Consider the following 19,630-nt stretch of genomic DNA (forward strand, 5'->3'; position numbering starts at 1 on the left):
ATAGTGATACAGTAGGCCATTATGATTGATATGATTTTTATTGATCCTTCTCATACACAACAAGTTATCCTCCTTTACACACGGACAATCTGTCCTGTATCTTGTCCCATTGAAAAGGCACTGCACCAGTATCAGACATGAAATAACGACATAGTTCATCCCTGATCTGTTTGGCCCTTGCTGCTGCATTGGTGGTTTGTGGCAGGGGGGCTTGTTGTAGGACAGGGTCTTGCCTCCATCTTCCTTCAATAATCTCTCTATCTGGTCCTTCCTGGTCCACAATGTCTGCCATGTATGCATCGCTACCCTCACTCCGTAGAATGTTATGCAGAGCACAACAAGCCAGGACAATGTACTCCACTGTGACAGTGTCTCGGATGTTGATGGTGGTTAGCAAGATACAGAGGCGGTTGGCCATGACCCAAATGCATTTTCCACAACCCACCAAGCTTGTGACAGCCTGTAGTTGAAGATGCGCTGTTCTACAGTGAGTCTGCGGTTTGCATATGGCTTCAACAGGTAGTCTGTCAACGGAAACGCCTCATCTGCCACAATGCAGTATGGAGACAGCTGGTCAGAACTTGGAAGTGGTGCAGGTGCAGGGATGTTGGTGGTTCTGTTTACCAGGGCATCTGCTAATGTGCATCCACGAAACACTCCACCATCAGAAATGCTTCCATTACAACCGACATCCACATACAGAAACCTGTACGAGCTGTCGACCAGTGCCATCAAGACAATGGAAAAGTTGTGTTTGTAGTTGTAGTATGTTGATCCAGTCCCTGGTGGGGGGCGAATGTTTATGTGTTTGCCATCCAGAGCACCCAGGCAATTTGGGAAGTTCCACTGAGACATGAATCCACTGGATACCTGCTGCCACTCATGCACTGTGTCTGGGCACTAAAAACAAGAAAAATAACAAAAGTGAATACCAAATGCTGATCTGTTTATCTGGTTAGAAAAACAGTAGCATCAGAAAAAATAACATGCATGTTTGCAACAAAAGTAGGATACCAGCAGCATGTAGATCATATTGTACAACTCAATGACTGATGTTGACACAAGATATATCACACATACCTTCAGATTTTTCTCTCTTAAGACCCGGTAGATGGCGTTACAGGTTTCAGGAATGATTTGCCAAATTGTGGAGACACCCAGTCAAAACAGAAACCCAAGACTCTTGAAGCTTTCCCCTGCGATTATAAACGAAAACATGACTTTGTTAATTATATGGAAGAGCTCTACAGGTTCCGATAAAGGAACCAATATCTGAAAGACTAAAACAAACAAAGAGCTTAACCTACCTGTTGCGAGGAAGTGCAGTGTGACCATCAGACGTTCACCGACAGATACACAATCACGGTAATTGGTGTTGCACCGCTGGATATTCGGTCTGACACGTTCCTCCAACATGTGGAACTGGGCAGGAAAAAGCGGAGCAAAATTTTTGAAATCATCTGGCTCGTCCATCTCCAGTTCCCGACTCGGGACCGCTCCCTGAGCTTCTCACTGTGAGATCCAGGACTTCACCCACTTAGTGCGGTTTCTCCTTATTTTTCCCCTGTGACATCTTTCTTCTTCCACAAGAAGAAGCCCGAGAGCTGACAACGCCTGTATCTTCTTATTATTAGCCATCATATTTTCCATTCAGCGACAATAACGATCCTTCTTGACAACTATCAACACTCTCTGATGAAAACAATGACTGACGACAGCGTGAGCTGTGTTTACTAGGTCTAGAGTGATCCGTCATTTCCAGTTTCATTTTTTTGGGGCGACAGCACAGATTAGCGCCGCCTGCTGTTATGGGGACGTATTACGCCTCGGGCACGCGCAGAACGTACCCTCCAGTCGGCGTCGGTTTGATGTGTTCGGAGGCACTTTTTTGACCGACTCAGGGAGACGGGAGCCGACTGATCAGTCCGACTGCTTTTCTGCTGATGGTCGGCCGTCAGGTTGGTGTGTCCTGGCCTTTACATACTGTTCGGGTCAAAACTGACCCGTTTTGACATTTGACAGCAGTGGAAATACCCTACATGTCATTCTTTTAACCTGAAATTTTATGGCTTTTCCTAAAGTGACCGAAAATACACAAAAATGAAAATATTTTAAAATTTTATACTTTTGCACAGGTGCTACAATTGTTTGTACATTGATGCTGTGAGATGGATTTTAGACCCACTAGAGTGGGTCCAATCAAGGAAAAAGGGTGTTCTAGGGAATCTCGAAACTGTGAAACTGTATATTCTATGTCTGTGTGTATTTTTATGTGACAGTGGTGACAGAGTTGGGGAGGGGACCTTGACACTGTCACAATAACTGTTCGCCCAGGTTAATGCAGGGATGACATAACCCAACACAACCTAACCTAACACAAACACACACAGACACACTCACCTTTTTCTTTAGCTTAGCTCCCTTTTAAGTTTAATTGTACATTGTGTGTTTTCATCTGTTGTGCCTTTATTGTCTCTTTAATAAATTCTTGTATTTATACATGGTGGCCTATTTAACGTTGCACAAAAGTGGGTGATACCAGCCTCTTCTATGCAAAACTCGTTAAACTTTAACTATTAGTAATTATAGTAATTTCATTATTAATCAGAATTTCAAATTAATAATTCAGTGTATTTTATGAGACTGAGAAAATTCATTATTGGCTATTGTTTCCCATCTTTAAATTGGAGTTTGATATTAGTTAAAGTTATTATACATTATCTTTTGATAGTTAATCAAATTAATGTGATTTGAAAGTGAAATGTTGTACCTACAAATGGTACCACTGTGATTAGCATAGCACATATGAAATGGTGCCTTATGTGCAGCATAGTAGTGTTGGCAATTTGCACCTATATAACATATTAAGAAATTGATTTTAAAATGTAGTAATTAAAATTTACTATAGTTACAACCCTAACCTAAATCCCATAACAAATATTTAGCAAGGGAAATTAATTTTATTGATATTCCTTCTCTGTATTTTCATTTCCTTTTGCAGTTATCATGGAGAAACAAATTCTTGTGAGTGGAGCTCTTTGACCATCTAGTGGTGATGTTTGTAAACAAAAGTGTAGTTCACTTCAACTGCTGTATAATGTGTTTGATACACTGCTTTATATCAGTCAGTCAGTAAGATGGTTTATATATATATATATATATATTTAATGTTATGTTTGCAGAATGAGAAACAATATTAACTGAAAAACACCACCAGGAAGCAGTCAAAATCCACTCCACAGTATGTCTGGGTCCCGACAGAACATTGTGACAATAGCTTGATTATAGAGTGAAATCATGTTTTTACAACCATGATCCTGAGATCATAACACCCATAATAAACTCTTTCCAGTGAGTTTTTTTTCTCTCTCAAAAAATTCATCTATTCTTTACCAACTCAGAACCCTTAATAAGAGGAGGGCTCAGGGCCTCAACTCAACCTCTCGCTCAACCACTTTTTTGAGCTTAAGCTTGCTTTGTTGGTGCTAATTCTCAGCTGTGCAGTCAGTAGCTCAAGTTGCCAATTCAGCAGTGCAGGGGATTGTCTTACAAGAACAAGAAGCTAAAGGTTTAACTTTTCCACACTTTTCATGTGGAAAGAAGTCTGTTTTCATTTTGTGGTTTGTATACTGCTGTTGGGAAGTGTGGTGTGACTTTATATTACTACCTCACAGTGCAGGTACTTTCTTTTCCAAATCCAATGTGGTGATTTCTTTCAGTCTTTTTAAAACACAGGTAATATGACAAAAGTGGTGCAATCAGCATGTATTCTTTATTCCACTCATGTTGCATGGAGAATAAAGAAACTAAAGTACTACAATTTAACTACATCTTTGAAGATCACGTTAAAGGCTTCACTCCTCGTCATGTGCTTTCTGTAGAAGAAATGTTGGATTAGATTTTTTATTTCTGAATCACTGAAATTACTCATTGTATACTGCATGCAATATTCTGAATGATTACTGACCTTAGCACCAGAGTCACGGCTCTTTGCTCTCAGCTTGTTGACCTGAGACTCTGCAATGTCGGCCCTCTCTTCTGCTTCCTCGAGCTCATGCTGTAACTTGCGCAACTTTCCCAGACTTGCATTGGACTGTTCCTCCTAAAAAATATGAGTATATAAGTATGGAATATACTTCAATTCTGGTTACAACACAGAACTGACTCATAAAAAGGCAAATAGAATATGTTTTAGTAAATAAAGGTGTAGTGTTTTCACTTACAGCCTCCTCTGTAGCTCGCTTATAGGATTTAACTTTCAGTTGCAGCTTATCCACCAGGTCCTGCAGACGGCTCAGATTCTTTTTATCCTCGTCCGTCTGTTAAATTATTACACATTACTTGCTAAAGCATGACTTTTTATGGTTCCTTAATGTTTTTTAGAGTCATTATGTGTGGAGCATATACCTGGTAGGTGAGCTCTTTGATGCGCCTCTCATACTTGCGTATACCTTTCACCGAGTCACTGCTTCTCTTTTGTTCCATATCCACCTCAGTTTCCAACTCTCTTACCTTGGAACAAACAGTTGCAGCTTTTATACATTTGTTAAAGCCAGATAATCCTGTATTGTGCACTAGTACTGTAAGGCAACACAGTGGAAGTTAGAAATTCTCACCCTGGCCTCCAGCTTCTGGATCTGCTTCTTGCCACCTTTCATGGCTATTTGCTCAGCTTCATCCAGACGGTGCTGCAGGTCTTTGATGGTTTGTTCCATGTTTTTCTTCATACGCTCCAGGTGAGAGCTGGTGTCCTGCTCCTTCTTTAGCTCTTCTGCCATCATGGCAGCATCAGTCACAGCCTTCTTCGCCTTCTCCTCAGCATTTCTGCACTCCTGCACTGCCTCCTCCACTTCATTCTGAAGCTGAGCTGTGTCTCCCTCCAGCTTCTTCTTCTGGTTCAGCAGGCTGGTGTTCTGCACAAAAGTGTTTTACAGTGAACACTTGTTGAAACATAAATTACTCAGGACATATTGGCTCATTATTATACTGTATAGTGACTACAGATTTGGACATACCTGAGAATGCAGCAGCTGAACTCTCTCACTTATATCCAGCAGTTCCTGCTCTGCAAGTTTACGACCTCTTTCAGTCTGCTCCACCACAGACCTCAGCTCATCAAGTTCAGCCTGCAACAGGTTGTTACGTCTCTCCACAATGGCAATGTTCTCCTTCAGATCATCATTGGCATGGAGAGTATCATCCAGCTGCAGCTGTGAGTCCTGTAAAGAACAATAATACAATTATATAATTAAAAGAAAAAAGAAAACAATCCACAAGCACATTGCAATCATTGGTAGGACTTTTGTATTTACCTTCAGATGAGTATGGACTCCCTTGAGCTGTTTCTGAGCCTCTGCTGCCTGCCTGTTGGCTTGGTTCAGCTGGATCTCCATCTCATTGAGATCTCCTTCCATCTTCTTCTTCACTCTGAGAGCCTCAATTCTGCTGCGCGTCTCAGCCTCCAGAGAGCTCTGCAGAGTGTCCACAACTCTCTGATGGTTACGCTTGGCCTGCTCCAACTCCTCCTCCTTCTCAGCCAGCTTTCGCTCGATGTCAGCCTTCACCTGGTTTAACTCGAGTTGAGCTCTGAGGATCTTACTCTCCTCATGCTCCAGAGAGCCCTGTACAAAAAGTCTCTTTCATTAGTTAGCATTTTCTTTTAGAATAAAAAGAAAGCTATAATAATACATATACTTGAATTAACTTTCACCTCAGCTTCCTCCAGAGCAGTTTGTATGTCAGCCTTCTCCTGCTCCAGCTGTTTACGGATCTTCTCCAGCTCGTGGATGCTCTTTCCTCCCTCGCCAAGTTGCTCAGTCAGGTCAGAAATTTCCTCTGTTTTGTGCATATTCATTTATTTTACTGTTTTCCCAACCTCACAACCATATTCAATGTATATTAAAAGACAAATGATGTTTTATTATATTTTCCTACCTTGGAGATTCTTATTTTCTCGTTTCATGGTCTCCAGATGATCCAGAGATTCTTCATAGGAGTTCTTCAGTTTGAAGAGTTCAGTGCTGAGAGAACGAGCCTCTTTCTGAGCACTTTCCAGCTCAGTCTGGGACTCCTCATATTTCTGCTTCCACTCAGCAAGGACCTGGTTAAATTGTATATTAAATTGTGTTAATCTTGGTGTATACAGACATTTATTCTGTACCAAAGTCTGCAATGAGTCCCTGCCATTTCATGTCATTACCTTGTCAAAGTTTCTTTGTCTCTTGTCGAGAGCTGCAGCAGCAGCATTTGATCTCTCCACATCCACCATGAGATCTTCAATCTCACCCTGAAGCCTGTGTTTGGTTTTCTCCAGGGAGGAACATTTAGCATTACCAGCTTCAACAGTTTCTTCTGCATCCTGTAAGCGTTGAGCTAGCTTTTTCCTAATAGCAAAAATGAAAATGTCAAATCATTATTTTACATAGAAAAAGGGAATATTGTGGTAAATAAAGGTCTTAAAATGGGTCTTGTTTTTCAGTGGTCATATACATTGTTTAGAGAGAGGGCAATCCCCCACTGTTCTATAATTTACTGAATCCTTACTTTGCTTCTTCCAGCTCCTCTGTCCTTTGTATGGCATCAGTTTCGTACTTTGTTCTCCACTGAGCCACCTCAGAGTTTGCCTTGGACATGCTGCGTTGGAGTTCAGTTTTGGCCTCCTGCTCCTCCTCATATTGCTCCCTCAACAAGTCACAGTCATGGCGTGAAGACTGCACTGCATGGGCAAGTGCATTCTTGGCCTGTATGGTAATAGTATAAGCTGTGATAAGTAGACTGTCAAATGAATGTAATGTCTGTCTGGAAACTGCATTCACAGTCATTTGAGATACCTTCACTTCCTCTTCTAGTTGTCTCTTGAGGTCTTCAATCTGCTGAGTGTAGGACTGCTTCCCTCTGGTCAGCTGGGAGACCAAGGAGTCCTTCTCCTCCAGCTGCCTGGCAAACTCACCTAAAATTATATATTTATATATATATATATATATATATATATATATATATATATATATATATATATATATATATATTATATTAGTTTGCTGCCTGTAATATTTGAAATGTAAATAATCAACCCACTCTTTTCTGGAGTGCATTGCTAAAAAACTTGTATACAGTATCAATATAATAAAAAACAAAATTTAAAAGTTACCATTTTCTGTTTGAAGCTTTGCTTTTTGCATTGAGAAGTCATTGATGGTACGCTGGCCCTCCTCCGCTTTTGTCTTGTATTCAGTCATTTGATCCTCCAGCGTGCGGCACATTTTCTCCATGTTGGTCTGAATAAAATTATTCTCATATTAATATGTAAGTAATAGAATATATTCAACCCAAGCATCAATTTATTTATATTATTATTTCTAATAGACATAGTATGACCCTTTGGGATATACACCTATCAGAACTTCCTTTAGAGAGATGCATTAGAAGATCAACAGGTAGAGCCAGCAGGTGATTAGCCTAGCTTAGCGTAAAGATCTGTACACAGAGTAAGAATAACAGTAAGTAAGAATTAGCAGTTTGTGGTTTTATGAAGAGTTACATGCTGTAACCAGTGGTGTTAATAGGGGGAAATGCATGGACACAATGCTCCAGCAGTAAAAGCTGGAAGGAAAAAGTGTTCCTGGTCAGATTTTGATTGAATCAATGTTTTTTACAGGAGGAAATTCCTTGTTTCTAAAGCAGTAGGATAGTGACTTTCTACGTTCTTGTCATCTTCATGAGTTTGCCAGCTCTAGCTCAATACTTACCACACAGACAGTGTGGTATCAATCTGGTATTATGGTCAAGGCAGACAGCCACCCACCTAGAGCCGGGGTCTGTCCAAGGTTTCTTCCTCTTAAAAGGAAGTTTTTCCTTGCCACCGTCGCAAAGTGCTTGCTCATGGTGGGAACTGTTGGGTCTCTGTAAATAATTTTATAAGGAGTACGGTCTAGACCTGCTCTATTTTAAAAAGCGTCCTGAGATAACTTCTGTTATGAATTGGCGCTATACAAATAAAATTGAATTGAACTGAATTGAATCTTACTCTCCTCCTAAAATGTTCCTTCCCTCATGTCTCTATCATAAATAGGCTACCAACCAGCTGGCTTAATTTAACACAAAGACTGCAAATAGGGGGAACAATCTTCTCATCTACTGTAACTTTTCGTAAGAAAGTGAATACAGCTACAAAAAAAATTACAAACTATTCCTTAAAGATGTGTTTAATGGAGATTTTGTTTGTCTTACTTTAACTTTGATGATCTGCTCCATGTTGGAGACCACATCATCCAGCTCCAGTCTGAGCTCGCTCTTCTCTTTCTCCAGCTTCTGTTTGACTCTTTGCAGGTTGTCAATCTGCTCTCCCAGGTCAGCCACACTGTCTGCGTTCTTCTTTCTCAGAGTAGCAGCAGTGGCTTCATGCTGCAGAGTGGCCTCTTCAAGGTCTCTGCGCATCTTCTGGAACTCGGCTTCTCTCTTCTTGTTCATCTCGATCTGGGCAGCAGTGGCTCCTCCGGCCTCCTCCAGCCTCTCACTGATCTCCTCCAGCTCTCTGGCCAAGTCAGCCCTGTGTTTCTCCAGCTTGGCTCTGGCAGCTCGCTCTGCTTCCAGCTCTTCCTCGAGCTCTTCAATACGAGCCTTGATGAGTATCGATCAGATTATTGTACATTTTGAGTAGGAATTCCCATAATGAAAAGATAATAATGCAATTAATTAAATCTGTTTGGGCAGTTACCTGCAACTCCTTCAGTTTCTTCTGGAGTTGAGCACTCATGGCCTGTTCATCTTCAATCTTACTTAGCTGCTGGCTGATTTCAAAATCTTTCCTACATTGAATGACAAAATGGTTAGTTATCAGCTGTTGTAGAATAACAGGCATTGTGTTTGTGATTGTAAAAGATTGGTTTTACTTTTTGAGTTTTTCCTCCAGCTGCTGTTTGTCATTCTCCAGATCCATCACACTTTCTTGGGTTAACTTTAAGTCCCCTTCCAATTTTCTCTTGGCTCTTTCCAAATCCATCCTCACTTTCTTCTCTTGCTCCAATGATCCTTCAAGCTAATAGACAAAACATTCAGAACATTTACTCAATAAGTTGTGTCTCCAGAACAATAGATTTGGGCGAAAATACCATTGCACTCACATCATCAACTTGCTGCTCCAGCTTGGCTTTGGCCTTGGTCAGAGTGTTGACTTTGTCCTCCTCACTCTGCAGGTCATCCAGTGTTTGCTGATGAGCCTCCTGAAGAGCTTTTTTCTCTTTGGTCAGCTTAGCAATGATTTCATCCAAAGCTGCCATCTCTTCAGTCAGGTTTTTAACCTGAGAAAACAGAGCACCGCTGGTGTTAGGTCTGGTATTTAGAAAAGTTCTTCATCAAAGGACCACTTTGTAGGATTTAGTGGCACTTATTGTGGAAGTTAAATTGACTAAATTCTACTCGCCTTCCAAGCTCACAAAAGAGCAAAAGGCCCTATATAAAGCCAGTTTTTAGTTTGTCTGCTACTGGGCTACTGTAGAAACTTGTTGATCCAACATGGTGAATTTCCGTAGAAGAGGACCTGCTCCCTTCTGTAGATAAAAATGGCTCAATCCAGGGTAACAAAAATAGGATTCTTGTTTTCAGGTGACTAAACACTAATGAAAACATGAATATTATGTTCCATTTCTGCCAATAGATCTACCATATGTGACGCGTTCCATCAAAATGAGTCGGATGTCGCAGCGGCCCGTTTGTGTAGAAACACGTTTTTACAAGAAAATACAATTTTGGGCTATTTTCAGTTTTTACATGTTTCTGATTAAATAAAGTCTCAGCTTTCATACCATGTCAAAATTAATGTAAAATACAAAGGATAAATATAGCTAGCATAAATAAAACGAAACAGGTGTCAGAGTTCAAAACACCGGCTAGCGTGTTTGTGTCATCTAACGTTACGTCATCTGTCAACTGTCAGATTAGAGTTTAGACACGGACACAGAGACAGATTGACAGCTTAGACAAAATGAATTTTCGCGACGACGAAATTGCTCAACTTTTAAATTCAATTCCTGTAAGACATGCTACTTCAGACGGCAACTGGATCGACCTTATTACGGACTTTTTCACCGCACCGGCAGCTGAGAGGGAGAGTGACAGCGGCGGCTCGACCTCCGGTATTTCGCGCTACGGACACTGTGTGAGTGTGACGGAGGCGAGGAGGAAGATATTCCACTTGTGGCTGACCCGATGGTAGCATACAATGTCTCTGATTATAATTATGTAAAGCAGTAAAGCAGTAAAGTTTATTTATTGGAATATAAACTGTCTATAAATGTCTTTCAATTCATTTGGAATATGGCGGTATGTTGATTGCTATCTTTAGAGCCCTTTTTCTCAAAAACAAGGTTTGGTGACACTCGACCTTTGGAAGGGTGTGTCTCATACAATTTTTGGAGTAGAAAAATAATTTTGGTATCGCCATAAAGCTGAGACATTCCTCTTTACAGCCATGAAGAAAACTCAAAATGTGTTTCTGGGTCAAAGTGACTCAAAATGATGGAGCAGGTCACATATGTTAAATACTGAATCTCTAAATATCTTTTTAAATCCGCAATAACTGATTCTTTTGGCCACTTGTGGGCAGTAGAACACATAATTGACATTTTACCTTTAGTTGCTACAGATGCGACACAGAGCGCTAACAATTTTCTGGCCACCTGCTGAATTTAAGTTTAATATTTCCTCTCTTTTCCAAATAAAATGAGTTGCCTAAAATTGTTTGAAAATTAATCAAAAAAGTTAAATTGTGGGGTATAAAAATTAAAACAATTAGCTAAAAGATTCTAAAACGCTACTTAGAGCTCAGGAGAACTGCAGAATGAGATGGTTATTCTCTATGGATTTCGCAGAAAAAACTCTTTCAACTGAATTAAAAAATTGATTGTTTGATTGATTGTTATCATAAAAATATGGATATGGATTTTAGTTGCTTAAGTTACCTTGTTCTCTGTGGCATGCTTTTCCTTTTCCACTTTAGCCAGAGTCAGCTCCAGATCATCAATGTCCTTCTTGAGTTCTGAACATTCATCCTCCAGCTTCCTCTTCTTGGCAGTCAGATCTGCATTCATCTCCTCTTCATCTTCCAGCCTCTCTGTCAGCTCTTTGGCTTTTGCCTCAAGCTGGATCTTACTCTTGATCAGACCCTCACAGCGCTCCTCAGCATCTGTAAGATTGTCTTGTTCCTGCAGACAGTAAATTTAATAACAAATTAATCAAATTTCTCCAAGTATATTGCTGTAAGTTTTAGAAAAATTGAATGACTGATCTTACAGATTGGACTTGAAGCTGTAGGTCATTCTTCTCTTGGAGAACGGTGACCATTTTTTCCTCCAGCTCTTTCCTGCGTGCCTCAGATTTAGCATAAGCCTCTTTCAGCTTTGTGAACTCTTCCTTCATATTTGCCATCTCCTTCTCATTTTCAGCTGATTTCAGCAGAGGCTTGATCTTGAAGTACATCTTCATCCAGGGCCAATTCTTAACACCCATGAAAGCACGCACATTCCATTGGATCACCAGTAAGGCATCCCTATAAATAACATCAGTACGCTGGTATCAATTTTTCTGTACCTTTTTTACAGTTAATGTAAAAAGTAACACACCAACCTGCGCTCAACAATTTTCTGGAACTCAATCCTGGCGAGTAGTCCTCTGGCTCTCGCTTGAATTCCAGTGATGATGAGAGCAAGACGATCATCTCTCATCTCTTCAAGAGCACCCAGCAGACCAGCTTTGAAGAACACCTGAAATGGAAGTTTTTCATAACATTGAACCCTGCTCTTTTAAATTATTGTAGCAACAGAACCAACCTTTGTGTGTCCCAGTTTATACTGCTCATGGTCAATATCCAAAGAGCCCAAAAGTTTTTCTGCTGCTTTCTTGTTGTCAATGAACTGTCCCTCAGGGATAGCACTAGGATTCAGGATGCGATATCTGAAATGACAGAACCATAATAACATATCATGGGCCAAACCAAAGAAACAGCAGGCAGAGAACATTAAAGAGTACACAAAAATACAATACCAGAAACAATAAATAAATAAACAAAAATAGACACTGAGGCAGCTGTCAGTTATGGTTATGTGCTACAGTACAGAATCCATAACCTCTACTTATTTTAGGCTATTATATAGAACTCTGACACTGGCACAAAGGAGTTTTTAAACCGATTCTATTTACACCGCTGAGCTCTGTATCGTCTGCCTGATGGTAGCAGCTCATACTGGCAGAAGAGAATGTGAGATGGATCACAGAGGATTCTCTTTACCTGTTTAAGTACGCACTTACACAATAATCCGAAGTCCCTCCAACCTTTTCTGCTGGGGTCTGGGAGACACAGAGGGGATCCTTGGAGGATATCCTAAGCTGTTGTTCAAAGGCCCTGGTGGAGCTACCAGTGGTTTCACGGACAGGTGCTGAGGACCATAGCAGATGCCACTTGAAACTGGCGTTAAGGAAGGGGAGAACCAGTAGCACACAAAATCATCAAGTGGGCTTCTTGCCATTGCTCTGGACTGGAAACTAGGTTTGCCTTGGGAGGCAGCTCAAGTTCCCAGATATCACAGAGACCACATTCAGACCACACATGGTCCTGATGCCCAAAAACAGCAAGGCTGGTTGTCCTGCTGGAATTGACTGTCCAATGGTCAAAAGACTAGACTAGGGATTGATGAGTCTTTGCTCTTCTTAGCTTGAAGAATTTGCATAGAGAGCAGCCTCTGCAACCAGCTGTGATAGGCACACATTAAGCACACCCTCTTCAGCTAAGCACACAGGAACAGAGCAATCAGTAAAATCACTGATGCCACAGAAATAAAGATAGGTGACCTGTGACACAAGTTTGGGCCTGATAAATCCTGGCTGCTGACTTAGGCAGTGGTGTTTAATGATGAAAGACTTGAAATGCCCAAAGACACCAGGTTATTACTGATCACTGTGTGCATGTTTTTTGAAAGAGTAATAAATACGCTTTTCTTGCCTTTGTTTTAAGTCTCCATACTGAATCCTGTTGGGGAATCCCTTCCTGCAGATTCTGATGCCCTCCAGCACACCATTACAGCGCAGCTGGTGCATGACCAGAGGATTCTCCATCGCTCCCGGAGTCTTGGTCTCATTGGGGATTAGGCAGCGTACAAAGTGGGGGTGAGTTGACCTCAAGTTGGTCATCAGTTTGTTCAAGTTCTCCTGTAAATGGTGACAATAAATAGTAGTTAGAGATCCATACAGCAAAATTAGGACATAACCCAAATTTTAGACATATTTTACCCTGTGCAGTGCAGACACAGTCTGGAAGGAAGAACCTTTCTTTTTTGCTCCCTTTCCTCCCTTGCCTCCTGCATCCTGGGCTGTGTAGAAGTTGTAAATAAAGTATAAAAGTGTAATTGTTATTTTCTTCTTTGGTGTTATCCTAGATAATTTAATAATGAATAATTGTTGTGGTCAAAGATCCCTTACCTGACTCTGCACCAGCATAGCCAGCAAACAGGACGCCCAGTAACTTCAAGTTGGACTTTTGAAACAGTCCAACCACAGTCTCATTCAGTGGGTCCTTGTTCTTCACAAGCCAGTTACCGATGTTGTAATCAACAATACCAGCATAGTGAGCCAGGGAAAAATGAGCCTCTGGTCTCCCCTTAACAATTCTGGGCTTTTGGAAGTTGGGACTTTTACCCAGATGGTTGTCATACAGTTTGGCTTTAAATGTTGCGTCACTGGCTTTGGGGAACATGCACTCCTCTTCAAGGATGGACATGATGCCCATGGGCTGATGGAAAACATTGATTAGAATTAATTGAATGTAAACAAGTCACTAAGAATAGCTTATGTTTAAAATTAAATTTAACTCTGCACTAACCTTGTCAATGAGTTCAATGCAGGCTGCCAGGTCCATGCCAAAGTCAATGAACACCCACACAATGCCCTCTTTCTTGTACTCTTCTTGTTCCAGCACAAACATGTGGTGGTTGAAGAACTGCTGCAGCTTCTCATTAGTATAGTTGATGCACAGTTGCTCAAAGGTGTTGAACTAGAAGGAGCATTCAAAGAGAGAAGTTACAAAAAGTAGATTTTATAGTCACATGTCCATAAAACCTTTTATACTCACATCAAAGATCTCAAATCCAGCAATGTCCAGCACACCAATGAAGTACTGGCGAGGTTGCTTGGTGTCCAAAGATTGGTTGATTCTCACCACCATCCACAAGAACATTTTCTCGTACACTGACTTGGACAGTGCACTAACAGAGTAGTACACCTAGATAATTGCATAGAATTTAAAATTGTAATTCACTTTATTTTTCAAGCCACATGGATTTCTGTGCAGTGTCTCTGTTCAACTTACTTGCTGCACATTCTGACCTTTGGTGACCCACTCGTTGCCTACTTTTACTCTTGGGTGACACAGGCCCTTGATGAGGTCAGCAGAGTTCAAGCCCATCAGATATGCAACTTTGTCCAGATCTGTGTAGTAAAAGCATTTACAACATTGTTTTGTGTAAAAAAGGCACAAACTGGCAGTAGTTAAACTTTTCTTCATTGTCCTGATGCCTTACCCTCTGTCCCATCAGACTCTGCTTGCTCTTCCCTCTGCTTATTTTTGAACTTCACGTTTCCATAATGCATAATGGCACCAGTCAGCTTATAAATGCCATTCTTCTCCTCTTGAGTAAAGCCCAGAACATCAAAAGCTTCCTGAAACATTTGAATTATATTTCAGTAAGTTGTAATTAATGTATGGAGTTTTTAACAAGCAGTCTGTTTCACTTACATCAGTAGCCATCAGCTCGTCTGCATCATCAATGGAGGCTACAGTTGTCTCTCCTTGGGAGATGAAGGCGTAGTCGAAGGGGTTGTTGGTGATGAGCAGCATTTCTGACAAATGAAAATACGTTCTTTTGACTTTTTTGACAAATTTATGCGACATTTTTTTATGGTCAGATATATTTGTTGTGTTGTGTTATGTTTCATCCAGCACTCACCCAGCAGTTCTGGTTTCTTTTGGGACAGAATCTGGTAGAAGATGTGGTAGTCTCTCTCAGCCTTGAGCTGATAGGTGACACGAGATTTCTCCAGCAGATCTGACAACATATTGGTATTAAAGTTTATTCTTGGTCTATGAGAAGTCTTTCCTAAATTATTCATTTATTGTGTACTTACAAGTTTCAATATCAGCTGAGGACAATTTGCCACTCACTCCAAAATGGATTCGAATGAATTTACCCTGTAATAAGAAAATGTTGTTTAGATGTCGTCAACATAATGCAGTCATATCTGCACATGTACTCTTTGAAATGACCTAACATACAAATCTAGAGGAGTTGTCATTTCTGATGGTCTTGGCGTTTCCAAAGGCTTCAAGAGCAGGATTTGCCTGGATGATTTGATCCTCCAGGGTGCCCTGTGGGTTTAATGGATTCAAACATTTAGGCCACAAAAGTCAAAACTGTATATTCATATTAATTTAAGTTTAAAACCAACCTTTTTCTCCTGAGCAGCATCCTTCTTGCCAGAAACAGCTGCAATGCTGGCAAAGTACTGGATGACTCTCTTGGTGTTCACAGTCTTTCCAGCACCAGATTCTCCACTGTGAATGAAATAAACATGTGAACTGAACACGTCATGAAGACAAAACATAAACTCTGCTCTTTAAATTGGACTCCGATAGGACTTTTATGACTTACTTACGTGATAAGAACTGACTGGTTTTCTCTGTCTGTAAGATTTAAGACAACGTTCAGCATTAGTCCAATTTTATTTAAATGTTTGGATGGTTTCAGAGATTACAAATAGGTGAACTCACCTGACAGCATGTACTGGTAGGCATTGTCAGAAATAGAGAAGATGTGAGGAGGAGCTTCACTCCTCTTCTTTCCTCTGTAGGCGTTGACCACTGCCTTATCATACACTGGCAGCATCTTATAGGGGTTGACAGTCACACAGAACAGCCCTGAGTAGGTCTGTGGACAAAGACACATGAAACAAGTCTGTTTTTATTGGCCTGAAGATGTCCTACAGGGGAGAGATCACTATATTTGTGGTCATTACTCACGTAGATCATCCATGCTGCATAACGCTCTTTGAGGTTAAACAGCACAGCAGGTTCATGGAGGAAGGTGAACATCGCCATATCCTCAATTTTATCATACTTTGGCGGGTTCTGAGGGTGGATATCAGCTTCCTTATGGGTTACAGTCTGAAATGATTTACCACAGAGAATATCTCAATTCGAACTATTGTAAAAGTCATCAAAGCTTTAAGTTTGACTGCTGTGTCACAACTATTTTCCCACTTCCATTAGTCAGTGTAAATATCTGACTTACTTTTCCAAACTCAGTGTCAACGGTGACTTTGTCGCCATCTCTGCTGGTGACTGTGGCTTTCACATACTCCACCTCAGGGTCTGGTACAAAACATTGCCTCTTCATGTCAAAGGAGCGAGTCTGGGCCTCCAGACGCTCCTTATCTGACTTTCTCAGGAAGGTAGCAGCAGCCCCAAACTCTGCCATAAGGGCATCGCCCATCTTGAAAGCTGTGAAACAAGAACAGCTTGTTTAAAAAGCTTCCTGATACATGGTGCTTGAAATAGCACAAATTATATGGTAATTTGTTCTAAGTTTATGATTAATGCATTTGAATAGGTAGAAAAAAATCACTGCTTCACAACATTCACAATAAGTGTTGTAGTTAAGTATTTTGAGGAAGTAAAAAAAGTATGATGACCAACATTTTACAATGCAAATACTTTATATTAAATGTCTTTATTTGCTTTTCATTTGAAAAAAAGTCAGCTTGATGACTAATTTAGAGGTCATAAACTACCAGAAGCATTAATATTAAGCCTATTAATTTTCATATATTCATTTTGTTTTGAAAAACAGAGAACATGGAGCTATTTACTTGTTTCGTCTCCCTCTCCTCTTTGATAGATTTGATGAGGTGGGTCTCTAAAAATAAAAAAATAAAAATGTTATTATTAGTATTTTCAGCGATAGGCGTGATAGGCATATGCAAAATGTATGCATACTTACCTGTCGGGGCTGTGTTCCTGTCGTTACTCCTCTTTCTGAACCCCTCTTTATATACATCCAGGAGGCTGAGCTTTGACACCCAGGCACCCTATAAGGGAAGAGCAAGAAAACAAAGGACACTAATCAAAGCAAGGTCCCTATTTGGTGATAAAGGATTGGACAACAATAACTCTCATGTACCCATTGGCCAGTGAATTGCAGCTTATGAGCTGGTCTTGGATCAGCATCTATTTTTGTTTTGTCCTTCAAGTGTCTGAAAAGCCAGGAAATTATAAAAAATATAAAAATATCATTGATGATATATTAAGATGTCTGGTGCTATTTTCAATATAATAAACAATTTTCCAACTCATCTCCTCTCCAGATTTGTTTTTTCTGATAATATGAATCACGTAAACATGAAAATATTATAAATAAGAGCCTCATTAGACCATTATATAAATGTTTTAAATAAAGACCACTGAACCTCTTGGTCAGTCACTAGTAGTGACTCACTAATACAATAAGCACTGTATGTAGTATTGTCTGTCTTCTATTATTCTAGATAAGATAAACTTGTGAATTCTTTACTTGGGTTCCTTCTCCTGGTCTTTGTCCTTGTGGTCCTCAACTGACCCTCCATCTATAATAAACTATCTTGTGTGACAGCTGCCTTCTTTCAAAGGTTTCAGGTTTCTGTAAATAAATACATTTGGGTCATGCAAACACTTATCACCTCCCCCATGTACACATTAGTAATGACAACAGATCAATGTTTGTAATAGCTGCCGTGTTAACATAAGAGATCCTTAAATCATGTGTTTATTGAGTGGACCACCTGAAGACCTCCTCAAGAAACACACAAGTCTTTTGACTTTAACAACTTCACACTTGGATTTCATCATGACCTTGTAGGTCTGTATTGTCTGCACCCTGTGTACCATTCCTAAGCACATCAAGGGCATTACTGAGTCATACCCAGCTGTCTGGTGTCCTTCTGCAGTCAACACTTATGATGCAGCGTTATTAGCCTTCTTATATGCAGCAGGATCCCTGGACTGTTGTTCAAGTGGATACTTGGCAGGTGGTTCATGGTCATATTCTGGGTCATATTGTTTCTGCTTTGTGTTGTTTTGTAAGTTAATCATCTTTGCAGAGTTTAAAAAGCTATGTTAGATTACAGGTTAATATTCTTCTCATAAATAATTGAAAATTTGGTTAAAGTGGCAGACAACAATTATAGATAGGTTTGTTTGTTTGTTTGTTTTGAGGAATACACAGCATCAAAACCTGTGAAAACAGTTGTATTAGGTTTTACATGGCTCTTGAAGGAGCTGTCTGTTATCTCAGATTAGGTTAACATTAGTAAATAAATATGTTTACTAAAAGCCTGTGTTTAAAGGGTGTTAAAGAGGAATAGTTTGACATTTTGGGAAATTCGCCTGTTTTTTTGTTGAGAGTTATATGAGAGGATCAACATTACTCTCATGTCTGTAATGTATACAATATGAAGCTACAGCTTTGCTTAGCATAAATACTAAAAACAGAGAGAAGCTTGTAAGCTTATATACATTAAAGGAGACATATTATGCCCCTTTACAGGTTCATAATTGTATTTTGTGGCTCTACTACAATAGGTTTAGATGTTTTAATCTTCAAAAAACACATTATTTTTCTCATACTGCCTATTCATACTTTGCACGTGACGTCACAACTACTGGCTGGTGGGCAAGAACGTCGTTCTCCAGCAACGAAACACAGTTGCCAGGCAGTTTTACTATAACGTTACAAAAGTTGGTGTTTTGAGGTGAACGACATGCCAGATAGTTGTTGTGCGATTGGATGCACTAACCGCCGAGGAGATAAGCCGGGGTTATGTTTTTACCGGATCCCATCTGATAAGGAGAATCCAGAGAGAAGACAACTGTGGATACAGGCTATCAGACGTGCAACCGTTTCAGGAAATGGGACCTGGCAACCTTCACAGTATACACGTCTGTGCAGTGATCATTTCATCAAAGGTAATGTGTTTGAATACAATGGGTGTATGATCATGTAATTAATCGTGTCTTTAAGTTACCCTGTAGTTTCGTGAATCAACAACAGCAGCTGGTTCGGCGAGTCAGCTGTTTGTGTTATTAGTCTAAGCTAGGCTAGCAACTGTCGTCAACAAAAGTTGTGTGATAGGTCGTTTTGAGGTTTGTAATAATATCTACGGTTTTCAATGAGAACCAGAGAAGACCCAACAGTAGAGCTAGATTATTTACGGAGGAATTATTACTGCTCGATTATCTTAAAAAACCTTGTCTGCTTTACACAATTTAGCTACCTGGAGTTAATCCTAGTTCATAGTTATGCAGCTAGCTCGCTAACAGACTGTTCTTGATAGCAAATAGAGGGACCTGGAACTACAGGACTCTACGTTGAAAATACCCCAAACCTTGTGTGGCAATAAAGTTTTTTATCTATTATATTATCTTATTTTATTATTTCAGGTGCCAAATCTGATGACCTGCTGTCCCCTGATTGGGTTCCATCTGTCTTCTCTCACACCCCTGCCACCAAAAAGAGGAAAAGGGAGAAAGACATGGAAAGGTTTGACTTTGAATGTT

The 19,630-nt window shown here is 40.2% G+C and overlaps 2 protein-coding genes across 3 annotated transcripts in view; one reads left to right on the top strand and one right to left on the bottom strand.

Moving 5' to 3' along the window:
- LOC127369576 (B-cell receptor CD22) overlaps positions 1-19,630 on the top strand; it is a 137,158-nt gene that overhangs the window by 38,793 nt on the left and 78,735 nt on the right. The window lies entirely within an intron of this gene.
- Positions 3,754-17,117, bottom strand: LOC127369570 (myosin-6-like). The gene is made up of 39 exons (XM_051411062.1): positions 17,040-17,117; positions 16,909-16,955; positions 16,332-16,540; positions 16,061-16,204; positions 15,812-15,968; positions 15,697-15,724; positions 15,490-15,595; positions 15,317-15,409; positions 15,169-15,232; positions 14,991-15,089; positions 14,780-14,883; positions 14,565-14,703; positions 14,354-14,472; positions 14,117-14,266; positions 13,868-14,038; positions 13,468-13,777; positions 13,279-13,358; positions 12,992-13,197; positions 11,823-11,946; positions 11,620-11,756; positions 11,287-11,542; positions 10,956-11,198; positions 9,120-9,296; positions 8,889-9,034; positions 8,714-8,804; positions 8,227-8,616; positions 7,148-7,274; positions 6,831-6,949; positions 6,544-6,740; positions 6,200-6,383; positions 5,935-6,100; positions 5,711-5,835; positions 5,313-5,621; positions 5,016-5,219; positions 4,617-4,913; positions 4,408-4,512; positions 4,224-4,319; positions 3,968-4,102; positions 3,754-3,875 (listed from the first exon to the last, which is right to left on the bottom strand). Exons 3-39 carry the CDS (start codon positions 16,530-16,532, stop codon positions 3,855-3,857), a joined length of 5,820 nt encoding a protein of 1,939 aa, XP_051267022.1. The 5' UTR covers positions 16,533-16,540; positions 16,909-16,955; positions 17,040-17,117; the 3' UTR covers positions 3,754-3,854.

The sequence above is a fragment of the Dicentrarchus labrax genome, unplaced genomic scaffold, assembly GCF_905237075.1.
Source record: "Dicentrarchus labrax unplaced genomic scaffold, dlabrax2021, whole genome shotgun sequence".
Taxonomy (NCBI): domain Eukaryota; kingdom Metazoa; phylum Chordata; class Actinopteri; family Moronidae; genus Dicentrarchus; species Dicentrarchus labrax.

Bases quoted from the DNA above. Each gene is read 5' to 3' on its own strand.
- LOC127369570 (XM_051411062.1), bottom strand. From the start codon at position 16,532: ATGGGCGATGCCCTTATGGCAGAGTTTGGGGCTGCTGCTACCTTCCTG. The intron at 14,884-14,990 runs GTGAGTGCTGGA...TTCATTTGTCAG, and splicing joins AAAGAAACCAGAACTGCTGG to AAATGCTGCTCATCACCAAC. The intron at 14,473-14,564 runs GTAAGGCATCAG...TTTACTACACAG, and splicing joins AGAGTCTGATGGGACAGAGG to ATCTGGACAAAGTTGCATAT.